The 19,503-nt window shown below is 41.5% G+C and overlaps 4 protein-coding genes across 4 annotated transcripts; 2 read left to right on the top strand and 2 right to left on the bottom strand.

Moving 5' to 3' along the window:
* Positions 1–4,379: 4,379 nt before the first annotated feature.
* Positions 4,380–5,145, bottom strand: LOC147963833 (uncharacterized). Its single transcript, XM_087529724.1, has 3 exons — positions 5,000–5,145; positions 4,579–4,888; positions 4,380–4,481 (listed from the first exon to the last, which is right to left on the bottom strand). Exons 1-3 carry the CDS (start codon positions 5,143–5,145, stop codon positions 4,380–4,382), a joined length of 558 nt encoding a protein of 185 aa, XP_087385850.1.
* Positions 5,146–7,696: 2,551 nt separating this feature from the next.
* Positions 7,697–8,221, bottom strand: LOC147963832 (uncharacterized). The gene has a single exon (XM_087529723.1). The coding sequence runs from the start codon at positions 8,219–8,221 to the stop codon at positions 7,697–7,699; it is 525 nt and encodes a 174-aa protein (XP_087385849.1).
* A 4,410-nt stretch (positions 8,222–12,631) lies between these two features.
* Positions 12,632–13,292, top strand: LOC147963831 (uncharacterized). Its single transcript, XM_087529722.1, has 2 exons — positions 12,632–12,798; positions 12,881–13,292. The coding sequence occupies exons 1-2, from the start codon at positions 12,632–12,634 to the stop codon at positions 13,290–13,292; spliced, it is 579 nt and encodes a 192-aa protein (XP_087385848.1).
* Positions 13,293–16,430: 3,138 nt separating this feature from the next.
* LOC147963830 (uncharacterized) lies at positions 16,431–16,955 on the top strand. Its single transcript, XM_087529721.1, has one exon. The coding sequence runs from the start codon at positions 16,431–16,433 to the stop codon at positions 16,953–16,955; it is 525 nt and encodes a 174-aa protein (XP_087385847.1).
* Positions 16,956–19,503: the final 2,548 nt, after the last annotated feature.

Raw genomic sequence — 19,503 nt, 5'->3', positions numbered from 1 at the left:
AATGTTCTTCTTCGCTACAGGAAGATAAGGTCCATCTTGTTTCAACTTTGAGTGACGAGAAGAACATTGCTGAAACAGAACGCACGAGAGCTACTTCCTCCCTTCCTCCTACAGTAGAAGTCCCCAGTGATTCTGCCAGCGGTTCTGGCTCAGTACTGGACACGGGAAAAGCAATTCCATCCACTAGTGATGCTCCATTGGTTGCTGCACCATCTGTCAATGCAGAAGACAATAACATTGCAGAAGAACATGAACAGTGTACGAAGCAACCACCTATTGATCCCACAGACAGCGTCTCTATTACCACAAGCGCACATCCGCCAGAACCGGAACCACAAATGGCACCTCACAAGAGGTCCTTAAAGCAGTCAGAAGATCCAGGTAACAAGAGTACATCGCCTCCTATTAAAAGAGTTAGGATACTGGAGCCTCCACATAATTCAACAGAAACTGCAAACAACCAGTCTCTACAAGCTGACAACCACAGAAGCCTCCTTAATTGTGGATTCATTGATGATGATCAAATATGGTCTGACCCATCTATCTATGAACAACTTGACAGAGTCATTGAACAAGAAAAGAAACAACCCTTTCATAACCAAGTAGCATCACAACAATGCCAACCTGATACTGTCTCACACTTGGCCAATAATTCAAGCTCGTCAGCTAGATCTTCCCTTTCTAACTATCCAGAGCCACCTATACCCAGCAGATCAGGATCAATGTCAGGCGGTAGCCACCCCACACAGGCCTTTGATACGTCATACTCTACAGGTTTAACTCAAACTGTCTTGTCCCAAAGTTTACCAGCAACTCCCTTGTCCCAACACTACAACCAACCAACTCCTAGTATCAAAAACCACTTCTACCGACATCCTGGTGCTCAGAATAACGACGGTTCAAACAAAAGCCAGCGCTCACCATATGCGTGGAACAACCAAAGTCACAAGCAGTACCAGCAACAACCCACTGTCCGTGATGCCCACTACCCCCAACACAATGATGCTCAGAATAACAGCACTAGACGGTGCCAACAACGCCAACCTCAAGAGCAGAACAATCAGCAACCACACAGAGGCGGGTCTAATGGGCAAACTTACAGTGCCTTGCAACAACAGTTCAACAGCATGCAGTATTCCGGCCATACTCTCCAGCATTTTCCAACAGATATTCCTTCAAGCTCAACTGGTAATCCAACAGTCAGAACATTAGAACAGCGCATGCAGCACCAACCACAACGCCTAATGTTACAAAGAAACAATAATTATAATGAGGGTCGTCTGCAAATTAGTAATGGTTAATTGAACTCCGGTGGTCATGTCTTCCAGCCTCACCAACATCATTCTGAGCTAGAACAGACTCGATTCACTGACCAAGGGAATGGCCATCAAGATCACTGCCAACTTTTGGAAATAAGAGATTCCACAAACGAGGAGAAAGAAGTGTATGAAACAATCGTCGACAATACGCCAGGTGTCAAGAAAAATGAAAGGTAATGAATTCATTGTTCCTGTTACAGTAAAGTTTTGGTCCCTTCGTTTAATAATGCTAATCGTTTCATCTTATCTTTAAAAAGAAAATCTTACGATTTAAAATTCATTTGTTTTTTACAGCAAGAGGATATTCTCTGTCGATCGACGTTGGGCCGATCATCGAACTTTAGGTTTGTCAATGAAGGTATACGGATATATCCACTCATTCGTGGTCGATGCTTACTCAGCGTTGCTGATGAAAGAACAATTCTACGCAACGCCAGCATTTGTGCACAAGCATATAATGTACATGGACGCTTCTATAAGTTCTCCCTTCTCATAAATAATAATAACAAACCACAGTTACTACTAGTACCACACTGAGTGACACAGCTACAATTTTCTGCAGGATAAATTTAAAGTTCTAGGAGCAAGCACATAACTACTCAAGGAACAGATTGTGGAAAAAACTATTGGGTACAGACTGCCCAACAAATGTAACATCGTGAGTTCACCCTACTCACTCTATCTGCCCAGTGTTCGTCTTTGATTCTACAAGTTTTTCTTGTTACAATGATATTATTCCCTATCAATTGTTTTAGGTCTTAATACCTATGAGAAAGGAACCACATTTTATCTACCTCATCATCGTGAATCTTGCAATGCATCGCTTCAAAATTCTATGTCCTTATATCAATTGCGACGGTATAAAGGAACACTCGGACATTGTCATCGAAAACCTCAAGAGAGCTTACCATTCTGCTTACAACAATTATCCTCACACCATGGCCTCCTTTCATGTCAAACCTGTGCAGAGTGTATGTAACTCAGACAGAGAGTAAGTTTCTTTTATCTGTAGCTCTACCTCATTTAAACCATGCATCTTTTTGTTCCACTACACATCCCATAACTACTGTTCACCTTCTAATCACAGACATTAATGCTCTCAATTTTCAGGGATGATAGTGCTATTTACACCATGCATTTGATGCCGCTCATTAATATGAATAATAATTCATTTTTTATCAATAATGTAAGTTCACTCTCATTGACAACACATCAACATATGTTCATCCAAGCCAGCTGAACTTTAAGTTTTGCAATAAATTTTATTAATTTGCACGGTTATGTGTTTGCAGATCCATGTGAAACCGATGAGATAACAACTAACTTACAAAATGATAACATCCAACCACAACACAGTCCATGTATTTGTGGCACTGAGCATCGTCCTCGACAAGTACAATATCCAGCGCGAAAGAAGGAGAGTTGGAAGAAGATGACTACTGCTTAAATTAGCCTTAATTTAGCTGGAGCCATCCGAACATTGTTTCAGCCAGCCATATCGAATCATATGTAATCACAACAATGTTTCACCTATTTTTGTGTCCGTCCAAGATATCTGCTATGGATACCGTTAAACACAGCTGTGCGTTCAAATGGTCAAGTCTTAAATTCCTGAACAGCAAACATTTACAAATAAGAATCGTATTTTTTCCAAAAGTTCTAAACATGATATTCAACACATCACTTCCTTGCACTAGAACACCACTCACTTCAATAAGACATAATAAAAGAAACAATTGAAACACAGAGGAAAAACACTATCAATACGTAAGAATCTGACTAAGGAGCTAAATGACTCACCTTCAGTAATCCGGATCACAGAGGCACTGTCGTGCCTCTTATCCACGTAGAACGTGCCTCTCTAACCACTGACAAGTAAGCTAACACACAAAAGTGCGCCACCAGTTAACACAGGACCGTCCCCTCTCTACAGCTTAACACCGGTCCCTCCCCAAGCCAAATGAGTCATGGAAACACGACCGTGACTCAAGTTAACGAAATAAGAACCATCCTCTGTGATAGACGACTAAACTAAAAAAAACAAAACAGAAGAACGACCGTGACTAAAACTGTAAAAGGTCCGTGACCTCACAAGTTTCAATGACGAGTCTCTCTCAGCAAATAAGTGAAAGCAAATGTTTCGAAAGAAAGGCACGACCATGCCTTTGAGTAACATCGTAGACGTGCCTCTCCGAGCGAACGTGTAAGAGAAAGCATTTGCGAACAACAGACAGAACTCTGACTCAACATAACATAGCACATGCCTCCACTAACTAAACAGCCGTGACTTCACTAACAGAATAACTAGAAAATATTACAGAACATACAACCATGACAGTGACTCATACAAACATAACGTAGTGCCTCTCCGAATTTAATACCGAAAAGAAAGATAACGCCTCTACCAAACATACGACAATGCATCCAATGCCTTCACGGCCATGCCTTTCAAAATCAAAGTACCACCACAGTAATAGAAAGACAGAAACGCAACCGTCGATAACACAATACTCCCACAACAAGTATCACACTGGATTACCGTGCCTAAAACAGAGAACATATACTGAAATAGACAACATATATTGAAACAGACAGCAAAGTGAGAAAATCTATATTCAATATAAAAACAACCGTGCCAAACACAGTACAAACACAAAGGGAAAGTAAAGCCCCTACCTGTCAGTGAAGAAGCTAGCAAACTAATAAGACCAGAGCGTACCTTGCCTAAAACAAAAACAATGCCTCCCTGAACAAACAACTGTGCGCTGCCTAGAATCACGAGAGTGCACATCTTAGTGCTCCTATTAATACATCTCATCTTATACCAACTCATAGCAACAAATCATAGAGGAAAATATTCTTGAAGGCACCCAATCAAGGAAAACAAAATGGAACGAAAATAAACTTAAATTTCCAAACTTGTCAACTCCATCCGGTTCAAAATAAAACAACCACAATTACAAATTCATCAGTCTATGTAATACTACCCCATACAATAACTACCAAATAACCAATTCATCACACAATCCATCATGCAAGCACTTCCACCTGGACTACTCCTCAGAAACGACCTCGCCATCTGAGATCGGGAAGACAACGACAATGCAGGATGTCCCTCATCGACAGAAACCGGCGGTATAGCTCATAGCTCACATACCCTTCCTAAAGGAAAATCAAATTAAAACATGAATATACAAACAAAACAAGTACTGTTCTAGCAACAAAGGTAGAAACTAACGAAAATGAAATCTTCACTTACAGTAGCTCCATATTTTAGGTGATCAAATCTAAGTGGCTTCCAATCCCAGTAGTGACGAAGAAGTTCTGGAAAAGATGACTCCAGCTTCGAATAAGATTCGTCAATGATGGCTCCTGCTAAGTCCTCCATGGAGTCCCTTTCTTTGCCACCTTTGATCATAAACTTCTCTTGGATGTCGATATGGTACCCTTCTGGAATTCTGATGAAATCTTGAAAAAGAGCATCTCTAATATTCCTGACGCCCACACTAGAGAAAGTTATACCTCTATTCTCAAGGAAATCCTTCAAGGCAGGGCACTCCGTCCTGGCCCTGCAGAAATGATAGAGTAGAACATGATTCCGCATAGCCAGCTACATGACAGCGACTTTTCTACGCCCCTAAAATTCCTGTCGCGTGAACTCCATGCCGAGACCAACAAACTTGTGCTTCTCCTCGGGCAACCAGTCCTCGTACAAGCGAATGATCTCCTCCACCTTACCAGGCTTGTTGGTGTACCACACGTCGAGCTTCGTGTTACCATCGGCAACTATAGAATGGTACTCGGTGGTGTTCAAAAAGTCGTCCATGGCAACGAGAAGCACGGTGCCAATGGAGATTCCTAAGACCCTGCGACAAGGTTGGGGAGTGGCGAGGAGGCTGGGAACTGACTAATGTTATGTGGCTACAATACGACGTGAAAACCTCACAAACACGACCAGTATTTAACCTTGGCGAGGGACCTTTGAGTTACAATGCGCATTAACATGTGAACTAGGAACAGCGAATAGACGGTTGTGCTTCCGAAGCTCATAAAACCATGCACTTCGTAAAGTCACGGCTATGCACAAAAATTTGATGCCGTGGAGAAATCGAGGAGCCTCTAACTTTATTTTACGGTAACTGACACACCGAATAGTCACATCGAACAGCCGGCACATCGGTCATCAATTCCTCCTTTGAAAAAAACTCACCAACGGAAGAATCCAATGAAGCAAACAAACGGCCAGCCGTATGCCTTAGATCCGAAGGCCAAAACTCATCCGTGCCTCATCTAGCTAGATTCACAACATCTGTCCCTCGATAGTCAAGGCTGGTTTCAGGTGAAGCCCGGGTATGCAGGCACAACACGCACATACGTGTCTATCAGGCACAGGTATGCAGGCGCATGATGCACATACGTGTCTATTCCACAGGCACGGGTATCACCACATGCATGTAGAGATACATGCAGCAACTCGCCGTAAACACGTGAATGCAGGCAACAAAGGCACGGAAACGAAACCTCTACATGCACGTGCTTCGACTTGGCAAGGCACGAATACAGCCTTGCAATTAACATTCTCGAGCCACGACTAGACACCCTCTGCGTACAGACATGGAATTGCAGCTTCTCCGACACACAAGCACGGTTTTCGAATTGGCATTATCAAGGCACAGATACAAATCCTCTGCATACAAATCATCTGGATGCAAAAAAGAGAGGTGGCAGAGGCATCGGTAAGAACACTCTGTTCGAGAGGCACGGTTGCAAACTCTCAAGAGGGACAGCCATGTGACACCGCAGACACATAGACACGTGAAGTGTATCACATGAGGATACATCAAATACAAGCAGCGAATCAATGGTAGAAGTGAAAGAGCCACATTTTTAAAGTGACTAGAGGCAAGGATGTGTAGAAGCACAGGCATGACGAGTCACAGCCACCGCATCCCCTCACGGACAGGCATCTGGCACCATAGGTACGTAGAGTCACAACCAGCATGTCTCCCGAGACAAGCGAATGCAGGTACAAGACGCACAGAACTGCAGCGTATACATGCACGGAATTATGACTTTTGTCGCACAGGTACGGCTATCAAATTGGCGTTCTCGAGGCACGGGTACAAACCACCTGAACGCACAAAAGAGTGATGGCAGAGGTACGGTTGTGTAGTCTGAAGAGAAACTGCCGTGTGACACCACCACATAGAGACATCACGTGTGTCATGTGAGGTACGGTCACGAAGAACACAAAGACAGAAACTGAAAAATGTTGCCTCGTACGTTACCAGACGTGCGTCTCTTGTGCAAATGTGTAAAACACAACAATACAAACACAAACAAACAGCGGTGAATATAAGCCAAACAAAAAACACGCTTCTCCAAACAATACATATGCGTCCCCACACGGACTGGCACCAGAGGCACGTAGAGTCACAGCCAGCATGACGCCTGAGACACACAAATGCACGTACAGGAGACACCGAATTACAGTGTATACAGACACGGAATTGCGTCTTCTCATAGTTATCGAAGCACGGGTACAAACAACCTGGACGCACAAAAGAGTGGTGGCAAAGGCATGGATGCGTAGTGTCAAGAGGAACTGCCGTATGAAACCAGCACGTTATACACATGGCATGTCTCACGGATGTACATGCATAGACGGAAAGAAGCCACGGAAGTGAAGCCTAAACATACACGGATGAATGGATTCTCAAGGCACGGTCCTAAAGCACACAAAGAAACGAAACTAAAATGTTGCCTCGTATGATTGCAAAAAAATGTTGCCTTGTACATTAGCAGACGTGCCTCTCTTGTGCAAAAGTGTAAAAGACAACAATACAAACACAATCAAACGGCACTGAATAAAACCCAAACTCAAAATGTGCTTCTCCCAAACAATACATATGCGCCACTTCAACAGGTTCTCTAAATATACATGAACTCGCGTAAACGTCAACAATGAACTTGTAACATGAAAAAACATAAGAAATTATATTCACATAACATGAGACGGTACTCCGATTAAACTAAAAGTACTCATTAATTATACAAAAAAAGAAATTAAAGTCTTCCAGGAATCCATTCTGCTCACACCACCTGGACGATTATACTCAATTGGAGTTCTACTCAAAAGCATCAACGGCGTCCGGGGTCGGGAAGACAACGAGGATGCATCATGTCCTTCATAGAAAGAACTCGGCAGTAGAGCTCGTAGCTGACATACCCATCCTAAAATAAAAAGCGGATGCGAATGAAGATTTACGCTAAGGGGAAAAAGTACTGTTGTTGCAATAAAACAAAAATATAAAGACAAAATTTTCACTTACAATTGCCGCATATTTCAGGTGTTCAAGGGAAAGCGGCCTCCATTCCTAGTAGTCATGCAGACCTTGTGGAAAAGACGACTTCATACTCAAGTAAGATTTGTTTATGACGGCTCCTGCCAAATCTGCCATTGAATCCCTTAGGTTGCCTCCTTTGATCATGATCTCCTCTTGAAGGTCGATGTGACACTCTCTTGGGATTTTGAGGTAACTGTTTGCGAGAACATCCCTATCGTTCCTGACGTCGACACTAGTGAAAATTATACCTTTGTTCCGAAGGAAATCCTTCAAAGCAACGCACTCTGTCCTGGCCTTGCACAAGTGATAAACAAGAACATGCTTGCGCATCGCCAGTTGCATAACGACAACTTTTCTACTACGATCAAAATAATCCTCTCGTGTGTACTCCAGATCAAGACCAACAAACTTGTACCTGTCCTCACGCAGCCATTCCTCATAGAGAGTAAGAATCTCCTCCACCTTGTGGGGCTCATTGGTGTACAACACATCGAGCTTAGTATTACCATCAGCAACTATAGAGAGACGCTCAGTAGTGTTCCTGAAGTCGTCCATGGAACCGAGGCTGAGACAATAATGGAGTTTGACTATGCTTCTCGTACGAGTCGATGATGACGGGAGCTACCTGCACTTCTCTGAAGGGAATAAGACGCGATAAACTCCAGGAATAGACCACTACTTAACCTTTGGGGAGAGATGGCTGAGCTACCATGCACCCATTTAATTGCTAAGGAAACGGTGAATGGACGATTATGCTTCTGCAGCTCGTGAAACCATGCACTTCAAAAGTCAGGACTGCCACGCTGTAATCGAGGAGCACCTAGATTGACTCTAGCATGGTATCTGGCACAATGAATACTAACAATAAATAGCCATCCCATCGGTCACCAGCACATCTTTTGACCGAGAGAACAATCAGAGGAAGCAAACAAGATGACCTTGTCGTACAAATACAACACGGGGACTGAAGAAAAATAGAAGCACGGTTCGGCCAGCACAAAAGCCACACGCGTGCCTCCACTTTGCTTTAAAGACAAACCTCAGTGATATCAATGGACCTGCATCTCTATGTCTGTCCATGCTTCTCACATATAAAATAACTGTGGGCTATCATAGATATTCCCGCCTAAACCCAATGTACATAAAAACAGTGGATCCCTGGGTCAACAAATGCTTGATTTTCTTTGAAATAACGGAGTCATGAACCATGACTCCATTCCAGATACAAAAGTGCCTCTCATTAGGAATCATCATGACTCCCCTCAATTTGCCTCCCCCGACGTGTTGACCATGCCTGTCCTGCTACAACGACCGTGCATCTAATAACATCATCACCGTTCCTCTCCTAAATACACACCCAACCATATCTGATTAAACATGTGATTAAAAAAATTAAAACACAGAAGCAGGAGTATGCTTTTTAGCATGTATAACGGTGCCTCGCAAAAAGTATGTGAGGCAGCATAGGCACGTAAAAAACTCCGCTCGGATGCAACACAGCTGGACAACTATAATGGGAGGCAGCTGGATGAGTCAAACATCTCGTGTCCCCGTAACACCTCGGAATACATGCACACCATCTACAACCAGCATTCATTCCATTTCGTAGAATAAAAAGTAAAACAAAAAGCACTCATTACTACTCTTGATCTCTCCCATCTCCTTTATATTTCAATAAGCTCCGACTCCCTCAGGCACAACACAACTCATTCGCCTTCTCCGTCGCTTGCTTCTAGGGTTCATGCTTCTTCTCCGTCTCCTGCTTCCAGGGTTCGTGCTTCTAACCCGCACATAATCGATTAATTTCTAAGCCATACTTCTCTCGTAGATTGCTGGCCGTGGGTACGTGCCCTAAGCTTCCCATCACAAGCCATCTTCCTTATCCGTCCGCCTACTTTTAAGGTTCGTGCTTCTTCCCCGCACACAGTCTCATTCCAAACAAGTTATTGAAGAGTTTTTATTGGGCCTCTTGATTAACTTCCAAGCCTTGCTTCTCTCGTAGATTTTGCTAGCCGTGTGCGCTTGCCCTAAGCTTCCCCTACCCAAATCTCCGTTCGTCAACCCTCGTTCATCTTCTGTCACAGGTAAAAAGCATATGCGTAAGCAGCATGCTCCGATCCGTATTTACGTTTTATGTTTAGGTTTTTCATTTGATAGTTATTGAAGCATCAGATCCGGTACAACGACTTCATTCTCTAACGGAATATAAAAACCATTTGAAAATCTAAACAAGTGTTATAAACTCTGTCATACTGCTTTTCTCGAAGGAGTAGATGAGAAGATTTATGGTAAATTTGTAGTTGTTGCCTGCCTTCAATATAGCTACCATATTTGAAGCTAGCCGTTGTCTACCTTCCACGTTGAAGCTTGTTTTTAAATTGTTATGATATTCTTGTTTTCTTAACATAGCTTTTCTGAAATATTTAGGTATGAATTGCCCTGCCTGCCGCCAACCAGACGGCCCTTGCGAACCACACCCTGAAGTTATCCAGGAGTTTGAGGTTATTCTTGATGAAAATTGCTGGAGCCGCATGGTTAGTAAGCATCACTAACAAATTAGTTGCTTACAACACAGTAAAAATCGTCACTGTCACACATACCCCCTTGCACCTACACTAGGTCCCCCTGCTGCCACTTCTTCGCACCTGCCTTGTGTTTTCAATTTCCATTAGTTTGCTTGTCTATGCCCTGATTAATATAGTCCTTTAATTTATAATACAATTATGTTGTTATCTGTAATTCTTATCAAAAATTCATATCAAATTTAAGAAAACTTTTAACGTTAACAGTACACAGGTTCAAATTTATATTTACAGGTTGTTATTTGCACTATTTTTCAGTATGTACCCTGTAATGTCAGAGCTTTTCTCGCTGAATACATTGAAGAAGAGAAGAAAGAAGCAAGAAAATTGCATAAACAACAGGTAGAGCCAGCCCTTCTTACACATGAAGGAAGGTCTTACAATGCTTTGTTTAAGCATAGGGCAAACTACACAAAGTTCTGCGGTGGTGAGTGGAACATCTTTGCAGTTGATTATGAACTTCGTGCTGGAGACCGCGTAGAATTTGAACTACCAGACTAGGGTCTCAATATCGAAATACAAACATATCGAGATAACAAAAGGCTTCTTCCATTACCCCACGTTGGTAGGTATTTAATGTTACAAACATTACAGACTTATCTTCTTTTGCTGTAATTTTATATGCATGAATCAAACTGAATAATATTAACCCTATGTTGGATGTAACTTTATCTAACTTTAAAAGCCTTTTCTTTTTCTAGCTCTCGACGATCTTTCTTCTGACGATTTCGACCATGTTCACTGCTGTGTCTACTCTAAGGATATTGAGCTCACCTACGACCAGACACGATTCTTTCTACAACGCCCTTTTGGAGATACTTTCATCCGTTGCCGTCCATTTGTCCATGTCCTGACTCACACTAATACCAAATACTACGTCATGGTTGGTTACAACAGCCCTTGTTAAAATACCAAAAGTATTTTGCTCATATGTAATATAAACAATACCGACGTAATATTGCTTATAAGTAAAATTATAAAAAAACCCTATTTATTCAAACCTAAAACAACAAAACTTCCGTTGTTCTCTTAATATGTTGTTTTATCTGTTTACACACAAACCTGAACATGCCAGGAACTATATTACTTCGAATATGGAATTTCTTAATGTTTGTGCACTCACCATATTCAGACATCCTTTTATTTATTAACCAAGTGACAAATCAACGGTTTTAATTTCTATTTAATTTCGATTTTCTTCTAGAAAATTCTGAGGAGCGTTGTCTCAACACTGAGGAGATGGGTGGACATGCCAACCAATGGCAGGGTAACCCTTGAAGCTCCTGATGAACATACACATGTCATCACTCCTTCATCGTACTACATCTCCAAAAACGACGGCAGGATGGTAATACAAAAGTCTTCTTTCAGAGACTTCATATCAGCTGCATCCTTCGTTGAAAAGAACGTTGTTCTAATCACTTTCAAAGAGCGAAATGACCATTCTGTGTCCATCATCATTCAACGCATCATGTAGATTCCGTCGGAACCAGCACCTAAAATGGAAGCAAACAGTGCATCTCCTAGAATGTTCAATGCTCGTTTCATCATGATGCCTCTAGGAGCAAAACACTGATTACTATAAGTTTGCTAGATAGGATGGTAGAGTAATTTAACTATTATGGACCATGTGCTTGCTTGAACTATAGGAATATTCTTTTGCAACTTATGTAGCTCTTACAAACACTCAACTTGTTGTTTCAACCATCAGAATGATCCTTTAAAACAAATGTTGTTTGAACCATCGAAATGCTTCAATCGGAAAAATGTAGTTCTTATCCTTTGAAAAGTTCACAATTCAAAAAACCAAAAAACAAAGAGTTTCATTTTCAAAAATGAAACGAAACAAGAATCAGTTTGTGATTCAAAACCTCTAGCAATACGATGTTATCAAACTTATTCAAACCATCTAGTGAAACATATCTCAATTAAAAACCAAACAGGACTACGTTTTCAAGTCCAAACTTTATTTAGTTCAACTTTTCCTAAACACACTTGTACATCGAATAACATAAAAACCGTGCCTCCCTAACCAAGGAAGATTATTAACTGAAAAAAACGTTTCACAACAAAGGCACGACCATCCATCTGCTGAATGTTCTAACGTTTACACGACCACTATCACAGCCAAAGATGCATCACGCAGGCAGCACACAACGAATAAAAAATTCAATGAACAAAGACAAGTGAAAATCTTAAAAAACAGATAAAAAACCCCTGTTTCCAAAATTCTACGCCTGGAACCGCCGCGTGACTAGCAACTGCTCTTTGGCGGCTTCCTTTTTTGCACGACAAAACAACCCTTTCACTTTTCTGACTCCATTTCATCCTCTTCCTCAAAAGTTTCTCACCGGCCGCAGTTCACCACCGCGAACCTCCAGCCATGGACGACGGGAAAGTAACAACATTCACCGAACACATCACTACCCACGGTACAACCGTGCTCAAGGTGGTGTACACCAATGACCCAAGGACCATGGAGCGGATCATCAACAAGTACGAAGAATGGCTAAAGGAGGAGAAGAACAAGTTCGTCGGCCTCGACCTCGAGTACACATGTAAGAGCAGTTACATACGAGCGCTCCCAAGCGTTAGTTGACTTCCTGCAACGGAAAGCTGTAACTTTCACTAGCGTCGACACCAGGAACGACAAGACCATGCTTGCCCATGCATGCATCAGAATTCCAGACGAGCACCAAGTCGACATCCAGAGGCTATTCTGCATCAAGGGTGGTGGAGAAAGGGACTCCATGGCTGACCTTGCAGCGGCCATCATCGACCCCTCATACAAGAACACGAAGAAATCATTCCCAAAGGAGAAGCAACAGTTCTGGGAGTGGAAGCCACTTTCCCTGATACACCTTGAGTACGCAGCAAAGGACGGGTATGTTAGCTACGAGTTGTACCGTAGAATCCTAATCATCAAGAATGGGCTACGTCATCTCCACCAACAACCAATGAAAGAAAGACTCCGCCCACGTAAGAGCAATGACGAGGGATCTTCCAGCGGCTGGAAGCGCCGGAAGGGAAATAGTGGTTGGTAAATTGAGAGAAAATGGATGTCTACATTAAACTAGTAGAACTACTATTATCATAATTTGGATTGCATGAACCTATGTTGTAAATATGTTTGTTGTTGCTCAAAGATGCTGTGTGTATTGTATTACTAGTTTACGTTTGAACTTTGAACACAGTGGTGTGCTTATGTACTAATTTGGATTGTATGATCCTATGTTGTAAATATGTTTGTTGTTGCTCAAAGATGCTGTGTGTATTGTATTACTATTTTACGTTTGAAATTTGAACATAGTGGTGTGCTCATGTACAAATGGATACTACGTTTTGCATGTTTAAATGCAATTAGTAAGTTATGTCTAAATGCAATTAGTAACTTATGTCCCAGTACTGAGCAAGCATATATTGTATCCATGATTATAGAACGAGAGATATCTCGCACGATATTGTATTATAATTTTCATACTCAACCTTTACAAGATGAACCGTGCATTTACAAGAATATGTGATGATATCATTGTAAACTCTCAGTATAATGCTTATTAAACATTGGCATGAGCAATTCATAAATATTGCAGAAGATAATTCGGTACACAGTCACAAGCGACGAGAACTTTGTTACCTTAACCACATTGAAAAAAAAATCCTTGCCTCCATTTCACATCAAACACCGCTCTGTCCATTCAGAACATCCTAGCTATTGTACACAAGTTCCTCTCCGTACACCAGTTCTGCATGATGCCACAAAACTACACTACTGTGTGCAACTGACCTATTTACAAGCGTGACTCACTAAGTGTCTACACACCTGTGCATCATTAACTGAGCCCCTCTAACCAGATATTCGGACCGATGCCTCTACTGCCGTACATCCGTGCCTCAAGAATCTTGACACTAGCAAGTGGGTTCAAAACCATGCCTCCAGACAACCGTGCTTGTACTGACTGCAGTGCCTCTGTTTGCTTGATCAACGTGCCTCACTTGAAACCCAAAGTAACTCTACGTGCTCCGCACGCGTGATCGCCAATGCAACTTTGGTGCTGCACAGATGCGTCTCTCACTATACCCGTACCTCCACAACCGTGCTTGTACTGACTATAATTCCATGCCTCCGTTTTGCTCAATCCACGTGCCTCACATAAAACCAACAGTAACTCTACGTCCTACACACACGTGCCTCTCGCATGAAACCCATAGTATCTCGCCCGTACAACTTTGGCGCTACACACACGTAGCTCTAAGTATACCTCAGGACACTGCATAGAATTTGAACTACCAGACTAGGGTCTCAATATCGAAATACAAACATATCGAGATAACAAAAGGCTGATTCCATTACCCCACGTTGGTAGGTATTTAATATTACAAACATTACAGACTTATCTTCTTTCGCTGTAATTTTATATGCATGAATCGAACTGAATAATATTAACCCCGTGTTGGATGTAACTTTATCTAACTTTAAAAGCCTTTTCTTTTTCTAGCTCTCGATGATCTTTCTTCTGACGATTTCGACCATGTTCACTGTTGTGTCTACTCTAAGGATATTGAGCTCACCTATGACTAGACACGATTCTTTCTACAACGCCTTTTCGGAGCTACTTTCATCCGTTGTCGTTCATTTGTCCATGTCCCGACTCACACTAATACCAAAGACTACGTCATGGTTGGTTACAACTGTCCTTGTTAAAATACCAAAAGTATTTTGCTCATATGTAATATAAACAATACCGACATAATATTGCTTATAAGTAAAATTATAAAAAACCTATTTATTCAAACCTAAAACAACAAAACTTCCGTTGTTCTCTTAATATGTTGTTTTATCTGTTTACACACAAACCTGAACATGCCAGGAACTATATTACTTCGAATATGGAATTTCTTAATGTTTGTGCACTCACCATATTCAGACATCCTTTTATTTATTGCCCAAGTGACAAATCAACGGTTTTAATTTCTATTTAATTTCGATTTTCTTCTAGAAAATTCCGAGGAGCGTTGTCTCAACACTGAAGAGATGGGTGGACATGCCAACCAATGGCAGGGTAACCCTTGAAGCTCCTGATGAACATACACATGTCATCACTCCTTCATCGTACTACATCTCCAAAAACGATGGCAGGATGGTAATACAAAAGTCTTCTTTCAGAGACTTCATATCAGCTGCATCCTTCATTGAAAAGAACGTTGTTCTAATCACTTTCAAAGAGCGAAATGACCATTCTGTGTCCATGATCATTCAGTGCATCATGTAGATTCCGTCGGAACCAGCACCTAAAATGGAAGCAAACAGTGCATCTCCTAGAATGTTCAACGCTCGTTTCATCATGATGCCTCCAGGAGCAAAACACTGATTACTATAAGTTTGCTAGATAGGATGGTAGAGTAATTTAACTATTATGGACCATGTGCTTGCTTGAACTATAGGAATATTCTTTTGCAACTTATGTAGCTCTTATAGACACTCAACTTGCTGTTTCAACCATCGGAATGATCCTTTAAAACAAATACTGTTTGAACCATCGAAATGATTCAATCAAAAAAATGTAGTTCTTATCCTTTGAAAAGTTCACAATTCAAAAAACCAAAACACAAAAAGTTTTATTTTAAAAAATGAAACAAAACAAGAATCAGTTTGTGATTCAAAACCTCTAGCAATACGATGTTATCAAACTTATTCAAACCATCTAGTGAAACATATCTCAATTAAAAACCAAACAGGACTGTGTTTTCAAGTCCAAACTTTATTTAGTTCAACTTTTCCTAAACACACTTGTACACAGAATAACATAAAAACCGTGCATCCCTAACCAAGGAAGATTATTAACTGAAAAAAACGTTTCACAACAAAGGCACGACCATGCATCTGCTGAATGTTCTAACGTTTACACGACCACTATCACAGCCAAAGAGGCATCACGCAGGCAGCACACAATGAATAAAGAAAATTCAATGAACAATGACAAGTGAAAATCTAAAAAAAAAGATAAAAAAAACCCTGTTTCCGAAATTCTACGCCTGGAACCGCCGCTTGACTAGCAACTGTTCTTTGGCGGTTTCCTTTTTTGCACGACAAAACAACCCTTTCACTTTTCTGACTCCATTTCATCCTCTTCCTCGAAAGTTTCTCGCCGGCCGCAGTTCACCACCGCACACCTCCAGCCATGGACGGCGGGGAACTAACAACATTCACCGAACACATCACTACCCACGGTACAACCGTGCTTGAGGTGGTTTACACCAATGACCCAAGGACCGTGGAGCGGATCATCAACAAGTACGAAGAATGGCTAAAGGAGGAGAAGAACAAGTTCTTCGGCCTCGACCTCGAGTACACACGTAAGAGCAGTTACATACGACAAGGAATCACCGTCGTCCAACTTTCCATGCGCGAGCATGTCCTTGTATACCACTACTGCAGGTCCGAGCACTCCCAGGCGTTAGTTGACTTCCTTCAACGGAAAGCGGTAACTTTCACTAGCGTGGACACGAGGAACGACAAGACCATGCTTGCCCGTGCATGCATCAGAATTCCAGACGAGCACCACGTCGACATCCAGAGGCTATTCTGCATCAAGGGTGGTGGAGAAAGGGACTCCATGGCTGACCTTGCAACGGCCATCATCGACCCCTCATACAAGAACATGAAGAAATCATTCCCAAAGGAGAAGCACCAGTTCTGGGAGTGAAAGCCACTTTCCCCGATACACCTTGAGTACGCGGCAAAGGACGGGTATGTTAGCTACGAGTTGTACCGTAGAATCCTAATCATCAAGAACGGGCTACGTCATCTCCACCAACAACCAATGAAAGAAAGACTCCGCCCACGTAAGAGCAATGACGATGGATCTTCCAGCGGCTGGAAGTGCCGGAAGGGAAACAGTGGTTGGTAAATTGCGAGAAAATGGATGTCTACATTAAACTAGTAGAACTACTATTATCATAATTTGGATTGCATGAACCTATGTTGTAAATATGTTTGTTGTTGCTCAAAGATGTTGTTTGTATTGTATTACTAGTTTACGTTTGAACTTTGAACACAGTGGTGTGCTCATGTACTAATTTGGATTGTATGAACCGATGTTGTAAATATGTTTGTTGTTGCTCAAAGATGCTGTGTGTATTGTATTACTATTTTACGTTTGAACTTTGAACTCACTGGTGTGCTCATGTACTAATTTGGATTATATGAACCTATGTTGTAAATATGTTTGTTGTTGCTCAAACATGCTGTGTGTATTGTATTACTAGTTTACGTTTGAACTTTGAACACAGTGGTGTGCTCATGTACTAATTTGGATTGTATGAACCTATGTTGTAAATATGTTTGTTGTTGCTCAAAGATGCTGTGTGTATTGTATTACTATTTTACGTTTGAAATTTGAACATAGTGGTGTGCTCATGTACAAATGGATACTACGTTTTGCATGTCTAAATGCAATTAGTAAGTTATGTCTAAATGCAATTAGTAACTTATGTCCCAGTACTGAGCAAGCATATATTGTATCCATGATTATAGAACGAGAGATATCTCACACGATATTTTATTATAATTTTCATACTCAACCTTTACAAGATGCATCGTGCATTTACAAGAATATGTGATGATATCGTTGTAAACTCTCAGTACAATGCTTATTAAACATTGGCGTGAGAAATTCATAAATATTGCAGAAGATCATTCGGTACACAGTCACAAGCGACGAGAACTTTGTTACCTTAACCACATTGAAAAAAAATCCTTGCCTCCATTTCACATCAAACACCGCTCCGTCCATTCAGAACATCCTAGCTATTGTACACAAGTTCCTCTCCGTACACCAGTCCTGCACAATGCCACAAAACAACACTACTGTGTGCAACTGACCTATTTACAAGCGTGACTCACTAAGTGTCTACTCAATCCATGCCTGTGGTGCCATGGATCCATGACCCTAGAGACTACACACCTGTGCATCATTAACCGAGCCCCTCTAACCAGATATTCGGACCAATGCCTCTACTGCCGCACATCCGTGCCTCTAGAATCTTGACACCAGCAAGTGGGTTCAAAACCGTGCCTCCAGACAACCGTGCTTGTACTGACTGCAGTGCCTCTATTTGCTTGATCAACGTGCCTCACTTGAAACCCAAAGTAACTCTACATGCTCTGCACGCGTGATCGCCAATGCAACTTTGGTGCTGCACAGATGCATCTCTCACTATACCCGTACCTCCACAACCATGCTTGTACTGACTATAATTCCATGCCTCCGTTTTGTTCAATCCACGTGCCTCACATAAAACCAACAGTAACTCTACGTCCTACACACACACGTGCCTCTCACATGAAACCCATAGTATCTCGCCCGTACAACTTTGGCGCTGCACACACATAGCTCTCAGTATACCCGTGCCTCCTCACGACCATGCATGCACTGACTTCAATTTCGTGCCTACATTTACTTAATCCACGTGCCTCACATAAAGGAGATACACAACCGTGCCTCAGAGTAAACAACACACGTGCCTCTACTGTATTCAAAACTATAACCCCAATTAAATAACATCCGTCCAAAAGAACATCTTTAAAAGAGATGCACAGCCATACCTCTTCTACAAACATACAACAACAATGAACACTTAGGTTCTTAGGTTCATATCATTTCATATATCAAGACAACATTAACCCGTAGCATAGATTTTTAAACAGAATCCATTTATGTTCAAAGGCTATAACTAACATCACTGCGGCAGAAGATTGAAGATAACAATAAGCCTCCCATCACGCTCTTTGAAAGTTATCAGCACCAAGTTGTTTACTTCAATAGACGATGCCTGGAGAAAATCACTGAAACCTTCCTGTTTGAACACCACTCTACTACCCAAGCCAATGAAGTAGGAGCAAGGAGTGCTCACATATACATCATCATCACCATATTCCAAAGTAACTTCAAGGGTTAAAACGCCAGTCCTAGGAAAAGTCACAAACTCCTTCAAACTCCTCACAACAATACCAGGAATAACCTGACAAGAACATCAAGCTATCAGAAAATAGAACAAAAATTTAAAACTATAAATAGAAGAGATAATAAAAATAAATAAATAAACAGAAACAAAGAAAAAACAGTGGAACAAAATCTGACCATATGATAACCATTAACATTCATGGAATCAATCTTGTGAACAAAAGGACAACACGGTATGTAGACATCATCAAAGAGTTGACACCTCATGAAATACATCTGCTGATAATTA

Source organism: Triticum urartu, chromosome 6A (assembly GCF_056163025.1).
Source record: "Triticum urartu cultivar PI428250 chromosome 6A, HENAU_Tu73, whole genome shotgun sequence".
Taxonomy (NCBI): Eukaryota; Viridiplantae; Streptophyta; class Magnoliopsida; order Poales; family Poaceae; genus Triticum; species Triticum urartu.
This window is presented reverse-complemented; position numbering and strand designations above follow the sequence as displayed.